The 19,613-nt window shown below is 36.4% G+C and overlaps 2 protein-coding genes across 8 annotated transcripts; both read right to left on the bottom strand.

Moving 5' to 3' along the window:
- Positions 1-1,046: 1,046 nt before the first annotated feature.
- LOC144631416 (FAD-linked sulfhydryl oxidase ALR-like) lies at positions 1,047-6,998 on the bottom strand. Of its 3 annotated transcripts, none has more exons than XM_078489848.1 (4): positions 6,880-6,998; positions 5,134-5,372; positions 2,325-2,532; positions 1,047-1,663 (listed from the first exon to the last, which is right to left on the bottom strand). In XM_078489848.1, the coding sequence occupies exons 1-3, from the start codon at positions 6,982-6,984 to the stop codon at positions 2,370-2,372; spliced, it is 507 nt and encodes a 168-aa protein (XP_078345974.1). In that variant the 5' UTR covers positions 6,985-6,998; the 3' UTR covers positions 1,047-1,663; positions 2,325-2,369. The 3 variants fall into 3 exon arrangements, with proteins under 3 accessions (XP_078345974.1, XP_078345973.1, XP_078345975.1); XM_078489847.1 differs by having other exon boundaries at positions 2,341-2,532; XM_078489849.1 differs by having other exon boundaries at positions 2,357-2,532.
- A 1,191-nt stretch (positions 6,999-8,189) lies between these two features.
- On the bottom strand, positions 8,190-18,761 carry LOC144631403 (QRFP-like peptide receptor). Of its 5 annotated transcripts, none has more exons than XM_078489829.1 (2): positions 13,248-13,380; positions 8,190-9,937 (listed from the first exon to the last, which is right to left on the bottom strand). In XM_078489829.1, exons 1-2 carry the CDS (start codon positions 13,343-13,345, stop codon positions 8,827-8,829), a joined length of 1,209 nt encoding a protein of 402 aa, XP_078345955.1. In that variant the 5' UTR covers positions 13,346-13,380; the 3' UTR covers positions 8,190-8,826. The 5 variants fall into 5 exon arrangements, with proteins under 5 accessions (XP_078345955.1, XP_078345956.1, XP_078345959.1 ...); XM_078489830.1 differs by having other exon boundaries at positions 8,192-9,937; positions 13,252-13,375; XM_078489833.1 differs by lacking the exon at positions 13,248-13,380 and adding an exon at positions 14,267-14,730 and having other exon boundaries at positions 8,193-9,937.
- Between the last annotated feature and the right edge of the window lie 852 nt (positions 18,762-19,613).

Below are 19,613 nucleotides of genomic sequence, written 5' to 3'. Positions count from 1 at the left end.
CAAATAACAAATTTATTAAATAACCACTTTTCGGCAGACGGCTTAAAACTAGTTATATCAAGTAACCATTTTTCGGTAAACAATAAGAAATCCCCTTTTAAATTATGGAATTGGTTTTATAACAAAAATAAAAAAGAAAAAAAAAGAAAGCGAAAAAAGCCAACCAAATTAAAGTCAAAAGGAAAAAAACAACAACAAAACAACTGAAACTGAAAACAAGGCAGTGCTCTATTTATGTTAAATAATGAATTTTACATTCGGCGCCCCATATTTATGGGTTAGAGACTGTTGTGAGTGTTTTGTTGACAAATACACGCACGCGCTGGCCGCACAATGAACGAGAAATGTTCAATACTGCACGAGGCGTAGCCGAGTGCAGTATTGAAAATTTCGAGTTCATTGTGAGGCCAGCAAGTGCGTGTATTTGTCAACAAAACACGAACGGACAGACTCTAACCCTTTTAATATACAATCTGAGTACACTGCAAGCAATCATACAATCATCGACTTAACGAACTTCAAACAATAAGCTTTATGTTTAAAGAAGTCTAGTAGTACATAATTACACGGGATAATATCAATAATATAAAATTCACAAATAACCCGTACAGAAATAAAGCTTAGAATGGTTCGTAAAGTTGTTTATCGGCTGTGGTCGTTCATAAAAACAGCAGTGAAACAGTCAGCGAGAAGCTTGTTCAAAGCGAGTCGATGGCTTTCACAATCAAGCAACTACAAGCAAGTCAATCGCACACAAAAATCTATTTATTGAGCTGCAGTTTACCTTTGAAAATAAAAGCGCTTCAAGTTGTTATTCTCTTCGATTTTGTTTGGTATTGGATCGTTGATAATTTGAAGAATATATTTTTCTTCCACTTCTACAAGCCTTGAAGCTGAAGACATTTTCAATAATGCACGATTTTTGTGCATTATTGTCAATACTGCACTGTCGGAGTTTGCTGACGACAGGTAAAGCAAAATCACGTGATCTATTTTAACCAATTGCGCGCGTGGATTTTGGACAGTGAACGAAGATTGTATATTAAAATGCAATAAAGCATACAACGCGTTTATTTAAAAGATTTCTTCGATATTATTACAATACTATCATAATTGTCGTTGTGGATATGCCTCGTCCTGTGATTTGAAAACTGCGCTCAAAATCGTTCTTGAGGTATGATGTGTACTGTACGGCCCAGTGTTATAAATTTGACTGTTTTTTTTTTCCAGATCAGACGGCTTAGCCTTCATGTATATTATTTCTTGCCATTATAAGTTTGACTCACCCATGAAAAATAAAAAGGCCAATTATTGAAAAGCCAGGCCATGCTAACAATTTGTGGCTTTAAATTCTAATTCTTTCCATCACAGGGAGTTCAAGGAATATTGGGAAGAACAACTCTCATTTGAGATCGATGGAATGTTTTATGTTTTGGATTTCTTGCACCTGATCTTTCTCTTGTTCTCTTTTGAAGAAACCTTTTCAAATCCTATTTCTTGGGGTTCAGTTTCTTTTATTCATATTAACAATTCTAGGTTCTTTGTTTCGACATTCCTCTCTGCAGGACGTGTTATTTTCTCCTCAGAAGTGAGTTACACCATGATTGCTGGTAAAACTGGCATCGGGATTATCTCCTTTTATTGTTTGTCGCGACTTTGTAATCTTCAAATGAAAGGAAAATATAAATTAAATTAAAAAAAATAAAATCACTTTATTTTTAAAATGTCATTGTACTAAGAACTGACTGTTGTTCCACTTGAAGGCACTGTAAATACACAAACAAACATTGTAAATAGAACAGAAACTAGTTTAAAATCACAACGGTCAGGAGGATGACCAGGTGGCTACTTAAAAGCATGGAAGTGTCGAATATGGGACCACCAAACACAAATCCATCTAGTGGCATGGAGTAGGATTTTAATCCTGAACCACAAGATTAGCTCTAACCACTAGAACACGTGCCTCCCTCGTATAAATAAAGATCTGAAATCTTGTATTTTTAATTTTAATTGTACATACATAAGTCACTACTTTTACATTTTTTTTTTTTTTTTCTTTCTTGTTTTCTTAAGTGGGATTCTTTTTAAAATTATATTTATTTCTTCTTATTTTTAACATTTTATTCTTAATCCATTAAACAGCTACATGTGATTGCAGTTATTTTGATTCCCTCGTAAGTCACATAATCCATCTTTCCATCTGTCAATCAAGCCAGTGCTCATCAACTTTTGAGCAGTCAAACTCAACTTCATTTTATATACATTACTTATATGAGTTACCAAAAGGTCAGAACGGCAGGAAAGTCACAACATCATTAAATTACATCATCAAACACGTACATGTATTTGCAGTTACTTTATTTTCCTTGTCAGTCACATGATCCATCTTTCCATCCATCAAGCCAGCGCTCGTCAACTTTTGAACAATCAAATTCCTTTTTACCAATCCTTCTGTTTACTTCATTATGCATGTGACACATCCATTGACAAAAGTTATATCTGTTGCTTGTGTCAGGAGGGTGTGTTTGTAACCTAAATAATGAAAATAGAGGATATTACATGGTTGCGCGGAGATATGAAATTTATCTTCGAGTGCGCTCACTCGTGAGATATCGATTTGAACACGAGAAGATAAATTTCATATCTCCATGCAACCATGTAATATTCTGTTTATTATATAAACCTACTAATTACGATGTTTTTGACGATTTTCCGAAGATTGCCGACCATTTTCCGAAGATTTCCAAAGATTTGCAAAATGTTGTCCGAAGGTCGTACGAATGTTTCCGAACATTTTCCTAACTTTTCCGAAAATTGCCGAAGATATCCGAAGATTGCCGAGGAAGATCGACTTAATATTGATTTACTTTGGCTCATTTAGCATTGAAACAGGGCCAACTGGTCAGCAAATGTTTCGAAATCGATATCTTCACATGTGAAAATAATGTTATTTTCACGTGTGAAAATATGATTTTTTCGCACGAAAGATTTCCTGGTATTTCACTGATGTTTATATAATAAAACAGAGTTAACAAACAGTGCATGACTTAATTAAGTACAGTAACGTGAAGTGAAACCTCTAGTCATGGACACCCTTGGGGTCTGCAAATGTGTCTGCTAAGGAGAGGTGTCCACAAATGGAGGGTTAAAAATGTAGTGTTTGTATGTGCCTGGGGCCCACGACTACAGTAAGTGACTGCCTAAGGGAGTGGTCTATTCACTGCATTTGTGGAAACTTTGTTTGCTTTGCAGGCCAGTAGAGGATAAGTAGACAATTCCTTTATTTGTGCTTTATTTGTGTATATATATATACAGTTGAATCCCAATAACTCGAACACTCAATAACTCGAACCTCCCGCTAACTCGAACCTTTTTCGATTCCCCTCCAGGTGATTTTCTTACTAATATTATTACCCTTGATAAGTTGAACTCCCGATAATTTGAACCTTTTTCGATTTCCCTTGAAGGTTCGAGTTATCGGGATTCAACTGTAATAATTATTAGCCATGCAAATGCAAATCTGCACCAAGCAACTGTAAAGATTCATTCGTAAGGAAGTTTGGTATTGGATTTTTAGCCTGATAATTGCTTTCAAAAGATTATTGTCTGAATCTGGCAGGTTACAGTTGGCCAGCTATTACATATTATTTTTTATTCCAGGGCCCTCGTTGATACCAGTCCTGCGACTGAAGGGGTCACCCTGTTTAAATATCAATTATTATTATGTAAATGGATTTCAGTGAAATACAGACTCACTTTTACATTCTTACAATGAGCTAGATTCTATCCTATAATATATGACAAGACTGTAGAGTCAGACAAAAGGTCTGAAAAGCTCTGAGTTTAGAAACCCTGAATTGATTGAATTGAAATTGCAAACACAACAGTCAGGTGTATGAAATCAACAAAAAAAGACAAACTGCAAACAACACAAGTAACAAAGCAGAAAGCAAAAACACACTCAGGTACAATATTATTGTAGGTGGATTAGAAAGACAAAAACAAAGTATAATTGAAAGAGAAGAATTTTTTTAATAATTTAAAAAAATGATTTCAAAAACAGAAATGCCCATAATTTTTCACAATAATAACGAAACAAGACAGCCATACCGTGATAATAATTAATTTTTTTTTTTTTTTTTTTGTTTGTTTGGTGGCCCCCCCCCCCCCCCGGGGGGGGGGGTTTTTTTAAAAATAGTAAAAGAAAAAAAAAATTAAAAAAAAAAAAAAGAAAAAAAAAAAAAAAAAAAAAAAAAAATTTTAAATTATTCTTTTTGAAAAAAAACCGCCCCCCCCCTCCAAAACACACCCGAAAAAAAAAAAAAAAAAAAAAAAAAAAAAAAAAAAAAAAAAAAAAAAAAAAAAAAAAAAAAAAAAAAAAAAAAAAAAAAAAAAAGGGGCCGCGAGGGGGGGGGGAGAGAGAGAAGGAAAAAAAAAAAAAAAAAAAAAAGAAAAAAAAAAAAAAAAAAAAAAAAAAAAAAAAAAAAAAATAAAAAAAATAAAAATAAAAAAAAAAAATTTTAATAAAATTTGATGTTCCAATAAACACTGTATCTTTTTCTTCGGAAAGAATTTGTTTATCCACTTAGTATCAGCAAAAATGTTAGCGCTACGAACTTAACATTTGAGTCAAAAGCATTAGCTTCATCACATTTATAACAGCTTTGTTTTAAGGTCTTTTACTGGATCCACTGCACGCAAATGCTCAAGCTACATGTACATATGCAAAATCCTAACTTCTGGTGGCCCTCGCCAATTTCCTACTCACTTGAAAATGATTGCAACTGAATAAATCTGTGGTGAATTGGCGAGAAAAATCGAACATGATTATAGTAATTTGCAGTAAGAAACCAAAGCAGTTAAATAGAAATTGACTTCCACCACAAATTCGGTTTATTTCCAACACCTCTTTTTTTGTTGTAGTTCGTTTGGAACCTATCTTTGAGATTTGTTATTTATTTTCAATGTTTTTTCTTTTGGCTTTTTCCCCGAATTCCAAGCATTTTGCCCGAAAAATTTCAGTGCTGGGGGACTGCAGCCCCCTCTCCCCCCCCCCCCCCCCCCGCCTCGTATGCCTATGCAAAAAATGAATAGGAAATAAAAAGTACAGTAAAAAAATATATTGATAATTACCTTTCTCTAAGATGTGAAGCACAATCGTCACAAGGAAAGAATTTAGAAAATAGTTTTACAAAGCTCGACATGTCACGTTGTTGTTCTTGTGAAGGATTGTCAGGATAATAAGCAGCCATTGTGTGAAGAACATTCCATGATGATCGACCAAGTTCTTCTCTATCAAGAGGACATTCTACTGTAGTTTCTTCTTGAGATGCGGCCGTCTCCTGTGCTTGAGATGTGTTGCTGTTATTACCCTGTACAAAGATGTAATGTTTTACACAAAAAGTGAATATATACATAAATTTAGGTGTAATAAGTTGGTGGGGTGGGGTGGGGTAAAGTCTGCTTTTGAGCGTAGTGGCCCATCAGGCCGGAGCTTATCCTAGTTTCAGTAGCATGAAGGGACTAGGAGTAATTCTTCTCCCCCTAAAAAGGTAAAGGTACACTTTTTCCGGTTTGTTTTTGCTTGCTGTGGACCATGTTTGCCTCAATGTTTTGACATTGTCCACTGGCAGGGGCAGATCAGTTGGCTTCCGGGAGCCGCCCGGCCAGTGTGGCCTCCCTCTAAATGGGATGCTAGTCCATTGCAGGGCTACCCCCCCCCCCCCCCTCCCAACATTATTAGGCCAGTACCCATTTCTACTCCTGGGTGGAGAGAGGCACTGTGAGAGAAAAGTGTTTTGCCGAAGAACACAATGCAGTTCCCCAGTTCAAACCCAGACCACTCAATCCGGAGTCCAGCACACTAACCATTAAGCCACCATGCCTCCCATGGTGGGGTGGGGCGGGGGGGGGGGGGTGATAAAAAAAGAAGGCTTAAAGGCAGTTTGGTAGACATTTTTGGCATACAAATATTATCCAATAATTTTCCTCCTAGCCTGCCACAGAATTTTAGATTTTTCTTCAGACCTCCTATTCTTCTCAATCTCACTTGTTCTGTGCTGCCTTTTGTTCGGTGCGATCGTGTGTCCACGTTCCAATTGAGCAATGACTGTGGAACTGCATGCTCAGCCAATTTTGAAATTACTGGCCTGATTACTCCCTGAATTGTACTCCTCTCGGTCCAACTACTATCACTAATTATCTTAAAAATTGTAAAAATGGTAGCCTCTTTTTCACTGAGCAATTTTGTAACACAAGAATGTCACCTTTTTGGGTTGAACATCACCTCAGAAAACATTTAACTACCATTCGCTTAGTGTGCTTTTATTAAAAATCCCTACCTACACTGTACCCAGGGGCTACAGGGGCTAGTTTGCACTGAAAGATGTCACTGTCATTTTGATCATCAATTAACTACACATACATGTATGCAAACCAAGTAACTATAAACTGCCACTGAGATGTCAACTTAAAAATCAATCCATGTCCAGAAGATTGCTAACTTTGTCTGAAGGCAGCACTTCAACAGAAATTAAGTAACCGGCCAAAAAAAAAAGAAAAAAAATTTAATTTTTCGAGAAAGGATTTTTTTAAAATTATTTAAAAAATTGGAAAAAATTTAAAATAGGAAAAAAAAAATTTAAAAAAAAAACTTCCCAAAAAGAGAGGGTAAGAGTAGACTTGCATTATCTATAACCCCTATCAGAAATCTGTTAAATTAGAGAAATGAAGGAGAAGCTATACACCAATGTACCAAAAATTGTCGAGTCATTCGCAAGAAAAATGATGTAACATTTGACAACAGTGTCAAAATAATTTGCCTCATTTCAATTTTTGCTCTTCCGATTCTTTAACTTTTATTGTAAGGTAAATGCTTACCGCAGTGCTTTTTCTTCTGTTTTCTTGTTTCATCCACGATTTAAAACTCGTGCACGCACGGCAAGGCTTTTTACTATGAAGAGGAGACATATCATGGTCCGCCATGTTGACTTTGATCGATAAGTACGTCATGTAAGACAACAAAAACTTGGTAGCCACGCCAGTCACGCGTGATTGTTCCTCCGCGCGGGGGCCACGCGCGGGGAAGTTTGCTGCTTCAAATATCGTCGCGAGCTCTGTTGATTTACAGGATGTTTTTTTTTTTTTTTTTTTTTTTTGCGATAGCTAGGCAGTTTCTTGTGCAAGTTACTCCTGTTGCATCAAATTATTCTAAGGCAATTTATTTTAACTGGTTTCCTAGACCACCCCTAATCCTATAGTACTAACATCACGTCCCTTCTCAAGGAAGAATAACGCTATTCACCGGATAAATCACTATCCAATGATAGCGTTGTTTGTTTTGTCACATTCACAGGGAAGATTAAAGTGATTAATTGGTTGTAATAAGGAACTACTTTACAAACAAAATTCTTTGATATCGGTTACAATGTCCGTATCACAAGAGACGTATCGGTATTTTACTGGCCGTAACTTCAAGCTTGGACTAACCAACAAGCAAACACAAGAATGTTGGATACGGGCAGAGGGAGGTTTTGAAGTGAGGAAAAGCGCGAAAGGGGAGATCGACCTTGTGGGGTATTTTAATTTTTCCGTTCCCTCCCCCTCCCCACTCACTGTTTTTTCAGCCTCACCATTACTGCCCTAGGACGAGGGTCTCGGGTTCCGTTGCCGTCGCCCGTTGCCGTTGGCGTTGGTTTCCGTGCTTTGTCCCGTCGGTCGTTGGTGCCCATCGCCGTGCCCGAGACTTGTTCTGTCTGGGCTCCCTACGGCCGTCATGCGCGCCACCACCCCACCCTCAGGACACGTTTCTCCTATCCCCAATCCTCTATCGAAGTAAGAATCCAAGATGGCACCCGATCAAAATGCGTTCGAATACGCTCGCTAAATACGCCTGCTTTGCAGGCTATTTGAGTATGCTCATTGTTATGCCTCGTGAAGACAGCATAATAAGGGACGGGCCTTTTTTCTTGGAGGGGGGGGGGTGAGTCCCCTTTTTTTTGCCCTCTCCTTTTTCTCGTCTCTTTTCCCTTTGTCTTCCGCCCCCATTCTTCTCCCCCCCCCCTCCTGTCCTCCTAATAATGAGTGTGTTCGTTGGTCTTACGCGTCTGTATGTCTAATGCCTTGGGGACGAGGTTAAAACACGTGGTTACTTTATTGTTTTGCCTATTATCAAACACTCTTCTCATTTAGTAAGGTACGATTGAGGTAGGATGAGTTCCGTTACAAATAGCAAAATCATCTCTATGTATATGCTATAAATATGCTTTTGTTTAATTTTCCTTGTCGTTTACATTACTGAAGGCAATACTGCGATATCATAATAGAAAAAGAATAATACGTTTATTGCATGTTTCCCTGATACGATTGTATGTAATATATCTTGCAGCAAAAATGCATGATTTATTGATAGTGTTAGATAGTAAAGCCTTTTATTTAGATATTTTATATTATCTATATATTTCTAATAATTTATTCTTATGTCATATTTAATATATTAGAATATTGTAGAATAATATAGCTTCAATGTGAAGACTGGAAAGTTGCTGGGTTTTTTTTTTCATTGTTGCAATACAGAGATGTATAGAAGTGCTGTTATTTTTTTCAAACTGAAAACAAAAAAAATTGAAAAAATAAATTAAAACAATTTTTTTTTGAATTGATCCTGAATGTGTATATTATAGGTGATTATATTCATATAAAATTGTTTCAATTCGCTCAACGAGAGGAGTGTCTCGTCTATTCACGAATGCCAGGCTATTTGATTGTGTTGCTGTTGTAGTACGCTTTTCACATCTCCACCGAATGTCACTCTTCACGGAGAAAGTATCACGTGAAACAACCGTTCCTATTGTTTCTAAACTGCTCGGCGTCAGACTTTAACATGACGTCAGGTGTGTGCGGTGATCTGTTACCAGGTCGCTCCCTATTTCCGACCGCCAGGTTTGTTAGAGAATTTCTGCACGGTTCCACTATCGCCGTTCGTCGCAGTGAACAGGGAGAAAGCAACAATGCCTTGACGCATCCTCTGAAACGCTTACTCTGAAAACAGTAAATAATTGGATTAACGGCGGAGTTTAGAGTCACTAGGACAACCGTTGTTGTGTGTACTATGCCACCGTGTGAGTCCATCCCGTAGAAGTCCAGTACATAGACTATCAGGTTTGGAAGCCAACAAACTGCGCACACCACTGTCACGATGAGTACCATTTTCGTGACACGTTTGCGTGACTTTATCACTGCGCGCTGGGTAAGTTCCACAGGCTGGGAGGTTGTTACCCACAGATTAAAGACCACTCGGGTGTATAGCGAGGCCATGATGGTTAACGGGATAATGCCAATGACGATAAGCCATCCCAAACTATAAGCATTCATGTACCAACCCGAGGGCCAGTCTTCGTAGCAAAAGTCTATAACCTCGTCATATTTCAACAACAAGAACAACGGAAAGTTCCAGATGAATGCAAACACCCAGCAAGCGGGAATGATAAATTTGAGTTTCGTTTTGGAAATGCGTCGCTTTTCGTCATGCGGATAAAGCACCGCAAAGTATCTTTCAAACGCAATAGCGATAAGTGACACAACCGAGACCACGCCCCCTGTCCACATGAGGTTCCCTCCGGTTAGGACCTTACACAGGTAGTCACCAGCGAGGCCCCGTGGATGATTATACGTGTGTAGGAATATGTATTGAGGGGCTATGAAGATAGCGACCATCATGTCCGCGCAGGCAAGGCTGACCAGCAAGTAGTTCATGGCGTTTCTCATGGATCTGTTACGTAGAACAACGAGGCAGACCATTGAGTTGCCGAACAGGTTAACGGTGACAAGCAGCGCAAAGGCCACACGAAGACCGATTTGTGCTGGTTCCGAGTATGTGAATAGTGACATCACGTGTTGTAATATCAAACAGTGGCGAAATATAAGTAGTAGCTCAGATCTGAAAACAACAGAGAAAAAAACAGTCAATAACGTTAATAGCTGTTGTGCAGAATAACGCCTCTCGGAGTAAATATCACACAGTTTCTTATACCGTGGCTTACCAAACTCGTACTGACTAGTTGCGCACAAAAACTATTTCATTTTTTTGCCAGTTAAACAAGGGAAAACACGATCATTAACAGCAAACTTGAGCGCAGAAATACTAACATAAATCAGCTGATACATAACCTTCGTACCAAGAACTAAGGAGGATCAAGTGAAAGTACACTCAAAAAACTGACACCCTTAGTTCTGAACGCAAGACTATCATGGCTATACACTCACATTAACATTCAATTGTTATCATTTCTCTATTTTGTTAAATGTAATAACAAACCAAACTATTCTTCTTAGAATTCAGGCAAAAGTCATGGAATATTTGAGAAAAATGTAAAAAAAGATCACTTTTTGAGCTTGTCAGATCTTAATTCTTTAAAAAAAGCTCAAAATCACTCAAAACAGCTAAACAACAAATAACATTACATCAACACAAAAATGACAAATAAGGCGCTTCAAATCATTTTAATGTCCGACATTTTTACTGCCTCAGTTTAGTCTTTGAACAATAAGTTTTTCGGTTTAGGTTATTTTTAACTTTAGGAAAATGCAAATTATTGTATTTTAGTAATTTAGACGTTTGCCAAATAACTGATAGCGAAATAAAAACTCATTTACTAGGTTTTAAAAGTACCTGTTTAGGAGTTTAGGCCCAAAATTTCGAAATTTGCCCTTGCTTGGAAGAAGACAGTTTAAAATGAACTTATGCACAATCCTGATTCCCGCGTAGTTTGACGACTGAGGATGCTGTGTTAGAAGACATTACAAAATAGCAGATTACGTCCTCAACTTCGTTATGTATTAAATTCCATAAACGTAACTAATATCTGGTGCTGAAAAATTCCACCAATAAAATTGTAGGTAAAGTTCACTTTGGAAGAACATTTTTAACGATCGATGCATGAAGGGTTTTAAGTGCTCATTGGTCTTGAAAGCGCCTCAGGCAAGTCATTTTTGGAAAGGGGAAAAAACGCTTTTAATATATGTGAGATGTTTTCTTTCAAGTTCCGTTAGGAACGATGCTATATGTTGGAAAAAAGCCCTCTTCTGCATCACCATAATTAACTTACAGTCAAAGAAGTAATTTATGTTAATTCTTCAGTCCTATTACATTGTACCTGTATTGTTGATTTTATTATTATTGTCATTAATATTTTCGATCTACAATCTCAGTACTTGCTATTAACTACTGACGTCTTTCTATAACTGCTCGTTCACAACAATAGCAAACAAGTAATATGTCAATGTTAGTTTGTAAAACGATCATTATGCAATGCATGTATGTAAAGTTAGAGAACTTAAGTAAAATGCCTTGATTACCGCTAAATTCGAATTCTCAGAACTGACCTTAAATGAAATGTATTTGCAGCATTTCCAGCACGGGCAAAATGACAAAAATTGGTATTATAAACATTTATATTAATTCTTTAGTGCAATTGCTTGTATTGTTGATTATATCATCATCGTTATTATTATCGATCTACAATCTTAGTGCTTGCTATTTCTTAATAGTTACTAGCGTATTAAAAAGTGACGTCTTTCTTTGACTTCTCGTTCAACAACAATAGCAAACAAATAATATATCAATGTTAGTTTGAGAAGCGATCATTATGCAATTCATGCATATGAAGCTGGAGAATTTACTTAAATTGTCTTGATGACGACTAAATTCTCAGAGCTGACCTTGAACTAAATGTATGTATAACATTTCCAGCACGGGCAAAATGACAAACATTGGTATAAGAGAACGTGAGGGCATTTTGCGTTTTTCTTGAGGGGCTGACAATAGTTGTAAAATATCAAAGTAAACCGGATGTGATCAATATTGAGCTGAGGTTGAAGTGCACGTCAAAGATTCCTACAAGCACTAGTATAATATCGACATACCAGAAATGTTGTTCTTTGAGATGTAATAACTAAGTTTAACATCTTGTTTCCAAAAGTTGTGTCAAATTTCAAATTTCTCGAACAAGTGGTAACACAATTCGAGATGTGTGTTTTGAAGCGAGATGCAGGGAGAACAGACTAGTTTTGCGCCTTTTCCCCGCCATTTTGAGTAGTGTGCAAACACGGGGTGATTAATACAATGTTTGTATATGGAAAAAAAAGAAATAAAAAAGAGATGAAGAGAAAAAAAAAAAAAAAAAAAAAAAAAATAAAAAAAAAAATTTTTTTTTAATTTAAAAAATAAAAAAAAAAAAATTTTTCCTCCCAAAAATCTTTCTTCCCCTGACATAACGCCCGCTTCGCAAAGCAAAAAAAACCATTATAACAAAAAAATAAAAAAAAAAAATACAAAAAAAAATTTTAAAAAAAAAAAAAAAAAGCCTAAAGCCTTTTTCGTTTATAATTGGTCATCGAAGAGCACGACAATTTCCGTAAAATTTCCGCACAATGCGATGAAAAATGCCTGCAAGAAGATTTTACAGCTCCAATGTATCTGAATGTTGCAGAGCTGGAAATCGTGCACTAAGTTGCATTGTTAACTTTTCATGTCATTTATAGGACCCTGTATGATCGTGGGAAAATTTACCCACAAACTACGAAAACCAAAACGCGACCGCACAGTACTCAGCGAATGCAAATTCATCGACGTTTACACGCAGTAAAGTCTTTTACCACAAACATGTACTTTAAGTTTTACAGATCGTTACTATTTCAACAATTTTATAGGGAAGTTATTTTGATGCTGGATTTCCACAAAAACAACATCACTGTATTCCATACGCAATCTCGCTATAAAATTGCGGAAAACCGCAAAATGTTCCACCTCACTCAGGCTGAAATCAGACAAACGTAAACAAGCACGACCTTGCAGTTTAAGCCCAAACAGATCTATGTTGTATATAAAAACATTTGAAAGATGATCGTGACGATTAAAATTAAGGGAATTGATAGCCAAACAAAGATATGATCTTTAAAGTTTCTACACTTGCAAACAGTTGTCAAGATAATAATAACAAACGACGAAAACCAAACCCATTCGGGTAGGCCTGGAGAAAAATCTTCTTAAAAAGTAAGAGCACAAAACTGTCTTAAATTCAGTTCTTGTTTTGTGATAAAAGCACTTCTAAAAATCAGATGCATACATGCAAATTTTGTGCATTTTAGGAATGAACGATATAATTAAGTTGATTCTCAAAAGCTTGATTAATTGAACTTCCTAATTTCTCGTTTGACAGATTGCTTCTTCAAATGGTAAAGTGTGCTACTTACAAATAGAGTGATAATAGTTTGGCGTCCACCATTCATCGAATGCACGAAATCGCTCACCAGGACGTGCACGTTTGTCATTACAGAAGGATATCATGATATTACAATAAAGCTTTGTTTACCGTACCCACTGTTGCTAAGGACAGATTGACCTGAACAGTGATGTTTTCTAGCCGGACCGCGTCCAGTGTGAATCGTGAGTTTTATGATTGACACGTACTGGAACATGACCAATTATAAACGAAAAAGGCCTTAGGCACTTTCTCATTCTGTGTCTAAAATAGGTTTTCGTAAATTATTCCTTCATAATTTCGAGTAGAATAGGCCATATACATTTTTGGCCGTTTGCGACAGCGAGCGTTACGTCAGCGGAAGAAGGAATTTTCGAGCAGGCAAAAATTGAGTTTAATCCAATTTTGAAATTCCAAAAAACAAATAAACGTGAAATAATCAACGGAAAAGAAAAGAAAACGATTCTGGACTACCAAGAAACCACGGATTAATAATATTACGAACTTATAATAGTCATTCGGTGTTAGTTCAGTAAAATTCTGTATCAAAATTGTCATGTGGCATTCTATATATCATCGGCGGTGTGCGATAAACGCAGACTTGCCGACGTGCTCTTTGGTTAGCCTAAATTAAAGAACGCACAGATTAGTCTGTTTACAATAAGCTCTCAGTAATGGCAATAATGGCAAGACGATATCTACTTAGCAAAAATTCGGCAATCCTCAGCTACTGAATGTTGACACAATAATAAAGTTATTATTATTATTATAATTATTATAGTTATTACTATTATTAGTTACCGCTAGACTAAAATTTAATCTATGAGGAAGAATAAAGCTAACTTTTTATAGAATAGAATACGAGCACATTGTGAGCTATGTTTAAGCGCGTAGAATTTATTAAGAGCACAGCCGGCAGTCAGAACAATCATAAACCTGACCAAATTACGCCTGCTCGAAAGCAAACAGTTCTTAAAGTGTCAAAGGAAAGCCATTTTATAACTCACCACGTTTTCTTGTAAAATCGGACAATTAGATCGCCTTTTTCAGAACGTCGCGATTTCCCTCGAAGCTTTGGTTCTTGGCCAACCTTTTTAACTTTATCAACAGACGATTTCTCGAACACGCGTATTTAGTACGTCCGCCTTTAAACAAGCCAGAAATCGTAGTCTTACAAAACAACTCAGTTTACTATCGATTCAAACACCCCTTCTCACGTTTGCAAATGTGAAATGATATTAGTTCTGCTGAAGTCGCTGGAAGTTGTAATGTTTGTTATGATGACATTTGCCGATATCGAAACATCTGTTATATTGGCTTTAAGAAAATATCCTTTGCGGTTTTTTTTCAGATTTGCAATTTTAATTCATTTTCCACCCGAATAATAAATTATATAAGAGGAAAATTTGTTTTTGCTTTTAACATAGCGCTAATTTGCGTCCCGCATTTTGGCTCGCTCCAGAGTTTTCTGGGCCGGATCGTCATTCAAAAGTCGGATAAGTGATAGTATCACTAATCTGGGATTAAAAGTTGCTCGAGATTTAATTTCTGTTGTATAAAAAGTTTTTCATTGCTAATGTTCTGTGGAGTTTTAGATGCGACGATGTCAATACTGGACTGAAGGACAGAAAATATAACGAAAAAAACAGGGAAAGATTACAAAACTGAAATTGAAATTCACGTGCTAATCATGCTCACGAATTGTCTTAATCAAGCTTTAAACAATCCGGTGCTGTTCAGTAAGCAATATTTACTTGCATCAGCCGTTCCTATACTTGTTTTATGATTTTACCTGGCGTCTTAACGTCGCGTTTTACCTAGGAACTAGACTCTTCTACAGCTTTGCACGCCGGAGAGAAACGTCTGGGATTCGTATAGCGTCTCTGGCTTGTGATTGTTCGCGCGCGCATTGCTCCCAGGTTGTTTGTGAAACTTTCTGCACGGCTCTCTGAAAGAAAACCTAGCTCAGCACTTGGAATTTTCCGATCCACGCCAGTGATCAGGAACCGCAATATCGGCATTTTTGTTTATTTTTACACGCCTTTGCCTCTGGAAAAGTGAGAAAATACTTGATTTCAAAAGCATATTTTGGCCTCAATTTCGTACACTATCAAAGAACTGAGAAATGTTATGCCGTTTTATTAATTAAACTCTTCTCGCTTGCATTCCGTATCAGCCGAGTGTATGTGTCATTTGCCGTCATGCATGTAATGACATCTCATTTGGCGTTGTTCCTTTTATTTTTAACTTTTCTTGTCTTTTTTCCATGTAATTGTTATTCAAAACTTGTAACTGAAATTATCGTCATTTTATCTTTTTATAGCTGTGTTTTATTGCGCCATTTAATTACTAACAGCACTTATTGCTTTGTGTTGATATTTTTATTCCCTTTCTGTAAAAGCTATTAAATTTAAATAAATATATATCGCCTTTCGAGATCAACCTTATCACAATTATTCACAATCTTTTTAAAACTAATTACCGTACCAAGATAAGGCTATATGCAGAAAATAATTTTCCTTTATACTTATATAACTTCCATTAACATTTCCTCATATATGTCTCATCAATCACGCTAAAGTGGAAGTTCCGTCACCCAGCGAAAGACTTGGCAAACAGTTTCGGAAGGAAAGCTATAGGTAATGTCTCAGATCTCTGCATGATACAGGAACGGTTCGCTGAGTCATGACCGTGATGATTTCGTTCATTTTTTGTTTTCCTTTACTCATGTAGGGCGTCGTATTGGAAACAATTCCTAGTCATTATTATTTTTAGGAAACCTTTTTATTAATGATTATAACGCTGTTAACTTTAGTTGTGGTAAAAGCAATTGAAAAGAATCGTTGATAACATATACTGACCTGAATTTAACTAAATGTATTCGCTTGCACCAGGGCAGATATGAATCATTCCCTTAATGTACACATTCAGGTTTAAAACCCATTAAATTTGGTTCAGACGAAAGTGTAAATAACAGGTCTGGATATTTTCCCTTTAAGATTTGCATGATTGATTTTGTTAATTAAAACTTCTTAAAAACACTTGATCGAAAACCTTAATGTTTGCTTCTGGACAAAGATTATTTGTTTCGACAGAACAAGATCAACAAACAATGATTTCAGTTTCCATTTAACTAAAAGGACCGGCGTATCAATTACTCTTTCTTTAAAGGGATATATTTTCAAATCTTAAGCTGTATTCAAATTTTAACGCGGACGTTTTAACACAACTCAATGGGCTATAAATTCACACTTAGTTCGTTCGTATTTTAAGCTGTACATGGCGAAGAATTAATTTGGTTGGGAAAAAACCGACTACAAATTTTAAGCTCAAGCAATAGTTTACAGGTTAAAAATTAAGAGTACTTATAAAACCAAGGCTAGATAAATATGGAGTCACGAGTAATTGAATCTCGAGAATCAGTAATTTGTATACGAATTGAAACTTGAAAGTCCGTTGTTGAAACCTAACGCGGAAAATCAACGACTCTATAATTAATATAGAGCTGTTTTAGATTTGATTTAACAAGAATTGTATAAGAAAGATTAACAGAAACGACCAAAGCACTCGTGACGAAACAACTTCCGTACACGTTAGCGAATCAAACGCTTTGTTGAGTTAAGTCAAAACGTAATCCTTTTTACTCATAACTGATATTATTCCTTCTTCAAAGGAAGCCTCTCACCTACCTTTTCGAAGAGAATGTAACTGGTAAAAATGTAAAGAGGCGAGTTCAGTAAACCTTGACTGTATTCAGGTAGCCAGCTTGTTTCGAGTGTTTGTGTCCTAGAGATATGTTAACATCACCGAAGTCATAAAACTGCGAATGAAAGCTAATCAACAGAGCATAAAATTTGCCTAATTGTATTTATTTATTCTGGTTTCAGACTTGTCGTGGTGGGAACCTTTTATTAGACAACAGAAGGAGTTCGGAGAGAATGATCGATCATGCTGCTGTATTGAGTATATATAAAATCAATTTACTGCAAAACTACTTCCTTGCACATCTGTAGAGCTTTGATTGGCAACTCTTTTCTTATGTTTCAAAACTGTTTATGTGCAGTTTGCACGTATCACTGATAAAAAAGCTTGGAAGGTTCTTTTGAATTCAAGCAAGACACGAAAAAAAAATTACACACAGCTGTTTTTTTACTGTTTGTTTTCGTTTGGTAACATTAATTGGATGGTTTGAATGGGGAGGGGTCGAACATTTATTTTTTGGTGGTTTATATTATTTGCCGTGGTCCATTCTGGAGGGAGGTCCATTTGACCTTTCACAGTTAAGCCCCAGGACGACCCTTATGTAATAGTTGATGGTAAAAATTGCCTTCATTTGTCAGTTGACCACTTGATTTTTATCTATTCAATCCCTGACGTTTCGATTCTGAGCCCTTTAAAACAACCTGCTTCGACGGTTGACAATAAAAAACCCTTGACGCCCTTGACCTTTAAAAGTAAAATAATTTTCTCGGTTTGATGCTTTATAAAAGTCAAACCGTTTTCTTTGACGGTCGACACAAAACTTTGATTTTACTTGTTGTTTTGACGTCCACTTATTGAGCGTTTGATATCCTCCTGACGGTCAAAATCATTAGAAAATTTCATTTGTCGTGGTTGTCGGTTAAAATTTAGACTACTTGAAGCGTGACGTATATTCAACCCAGTAGAGAGGAACCTATTTATTTAGCTAGTGACATTGATTTCGTCACAAACATGTGCTAAACATCGAGAAGACTTAAGGCCGGAAAACACAAAATGGCGAAAGCAACGTGACCATAATGCATCAACATGTGTGCGGTTGTCAGCAACTTGGCTTTTGTATAACGTGGATGGGAGGAAATACTTTGAATAAAAAGTTGTTCTATGCTCTGAATCAAAAGAGCTCTCCCACCGAGGAAAACGGAAGAGCATACTTGAATCTTTGCTGAGTGCCCTGTTCACGATCGCAAACAGTAAAAAATTTCATTTGTCGCGGTTGAAAGACCTCAGGCTGTTTGAAGTATGACGTATGTTTATCCCGCGTGGAGACCTTCTCATTTATTTCATGACATTGATATATCATAAACACGTGTTAACATCCAGAGACTAAAACCCATGAAAGCACAAAATGGCGAACAGCAACGGGTTCACAATGCCTTGGCACGGTTACAAACAATTTGGCTTTAGAAAAACGTGGATGGAATACTAATGAATCAAAACTGTTTTGTCTTTACCCTGTCAAGAGTTCGCTGCACAACCATGCTCTCCCAGCAAGCAAAACGGAAAAAGCAACTAAATTAATCACCATGTGCTGATATGCTTTTTATCAACTTGACTTTTGGAGAACGTGGATAGAATATTGATGAGTTAAGTCTGATCTTTAAGCATCGTAAAGATTGCTTTATGCTAACTGTGCCTTTGAATCACAGAAAGATTTTCTAGTTAAAACATTAAGCAGTCCTCATCTTACTGAACAATGTAATAAAATAGGCACAAGCACTGTACATGTGGTGCGCGATTGCATGTTCAATAAAGATTTATGATTTATTTTTTACAAACTGAAACAATAGTTTAAAAGCAGATACGTATATTTATGTGATCGATCCCAAGTGATATCTGCCTTATATGTTTAAAACATTATTCCAAATGCAGCAAACCGAGAATTTTTTAATCTGAAGCTCAAGAGAAAGGAGACTGTGTAGTTAATATCAGTGTTGAATAGCGAAGAGTCCGGTCTTCTTATTGAGAATGGAAAGGTTTTTTTGTTGTTAATATAATACTCAAACCTTCTATTATCCACTGTCTTAAGTGTGTTAAAAAGGTCAAGTTGAGCTCTTCAAGACAGGAATGAGTTATCTCCGTAACAAAAAAGTCGCATTTAAAAGCCTAAGTTCAACTCAGTTAAAAAAAAGGGTCATCCTGTTTAAAGCTTCTCTGCAACATTATGCCAGTCCAGACTGTATATCATACCTCTTTTTTTTTAAATAAAGACTCAATCCTAAACATCGAGAACTGGAGTATTCTCGTGAATATTATATTTGATTTCAGAAGATGGTGAAAAGAATTAAAAAAACGAGACGGCTACAATTTTAGGCAATAGCTGAGTGTACAACGCAGCAATTTCAGCAAATACTTTCTCGTACGAAGAGGTCACCGAGTTATTCTGTGTTCACCATTTCTTACTTAAAGAAAACCTTTCACCTACCTTTTTTAAGTTAGATAAAAAAGCTTCAGTTTCGGTGCGCACTTGTGCGGAGTTTCTGTAAAATAAGAATTATGGGAAAGCACCCAAAAATACAAAGCCCAAAATTCATTAATTGTAATGTTTTATTCTGGTTATAAATTTTTCACGGTGTGAAACCACTTACTCACTTT

This window comes from Oculina patagonica, chromosome 12 (genome assembly GCF_052425735.1).
Source record: "Oculina patagonica isolate OP01 chromosome 12, crgOcupat, whole genome shotgun sequence".
Taxonomy (NCBI): Eukaryota; Metazoa; Cnidaria; class Anthozoa; order Scleractinia; family Oculinidae; genus Oculina; species Oculina patagonica.
Note: the sequence above shows the minus strand (reverse complement) of the source record. Positions and strands in the feature narration are given on the sequence as shown.

Bases quoted from the DNA above. Each gene is read 5' to 3' on its own strand.
- LOC144631416 (XM_078489848.1), bottom strand. From the start codon at position 6,984: ATGGCGGACCATGATATGTCTCCTCTTCATAGTAAAAAGCCTTGCCGT. The intron at 5,373-6,879 runs GTAAGCATTTAC...ATCTTTGTACAG, and splicing joins ACAGAAGAAAAAGCACTGCG to GGTAATAACAGCAACACATC. The intron at 2,533-5,133 runs GTAATTATCAAT...TTCATTATTTAG, and splicing joins GCTTCACATCTTAGAGAAAG to GTTACAAACACACCCTCCTG.
- LOC144631403 (XM_078489829.1), bottom strand. From the start codon at position 13,345: ATGATATCCTTCTGTAATGACAAACGTGCACGTCCTGGTGAGCGATTT. The intron at 9,938-13,247 runs GTAGCACACTTT...TGTTGTTTTCAG, and splicing joins TATTATCACTCTATTTGTAA to ATCTGAGCTACTACTTATAT.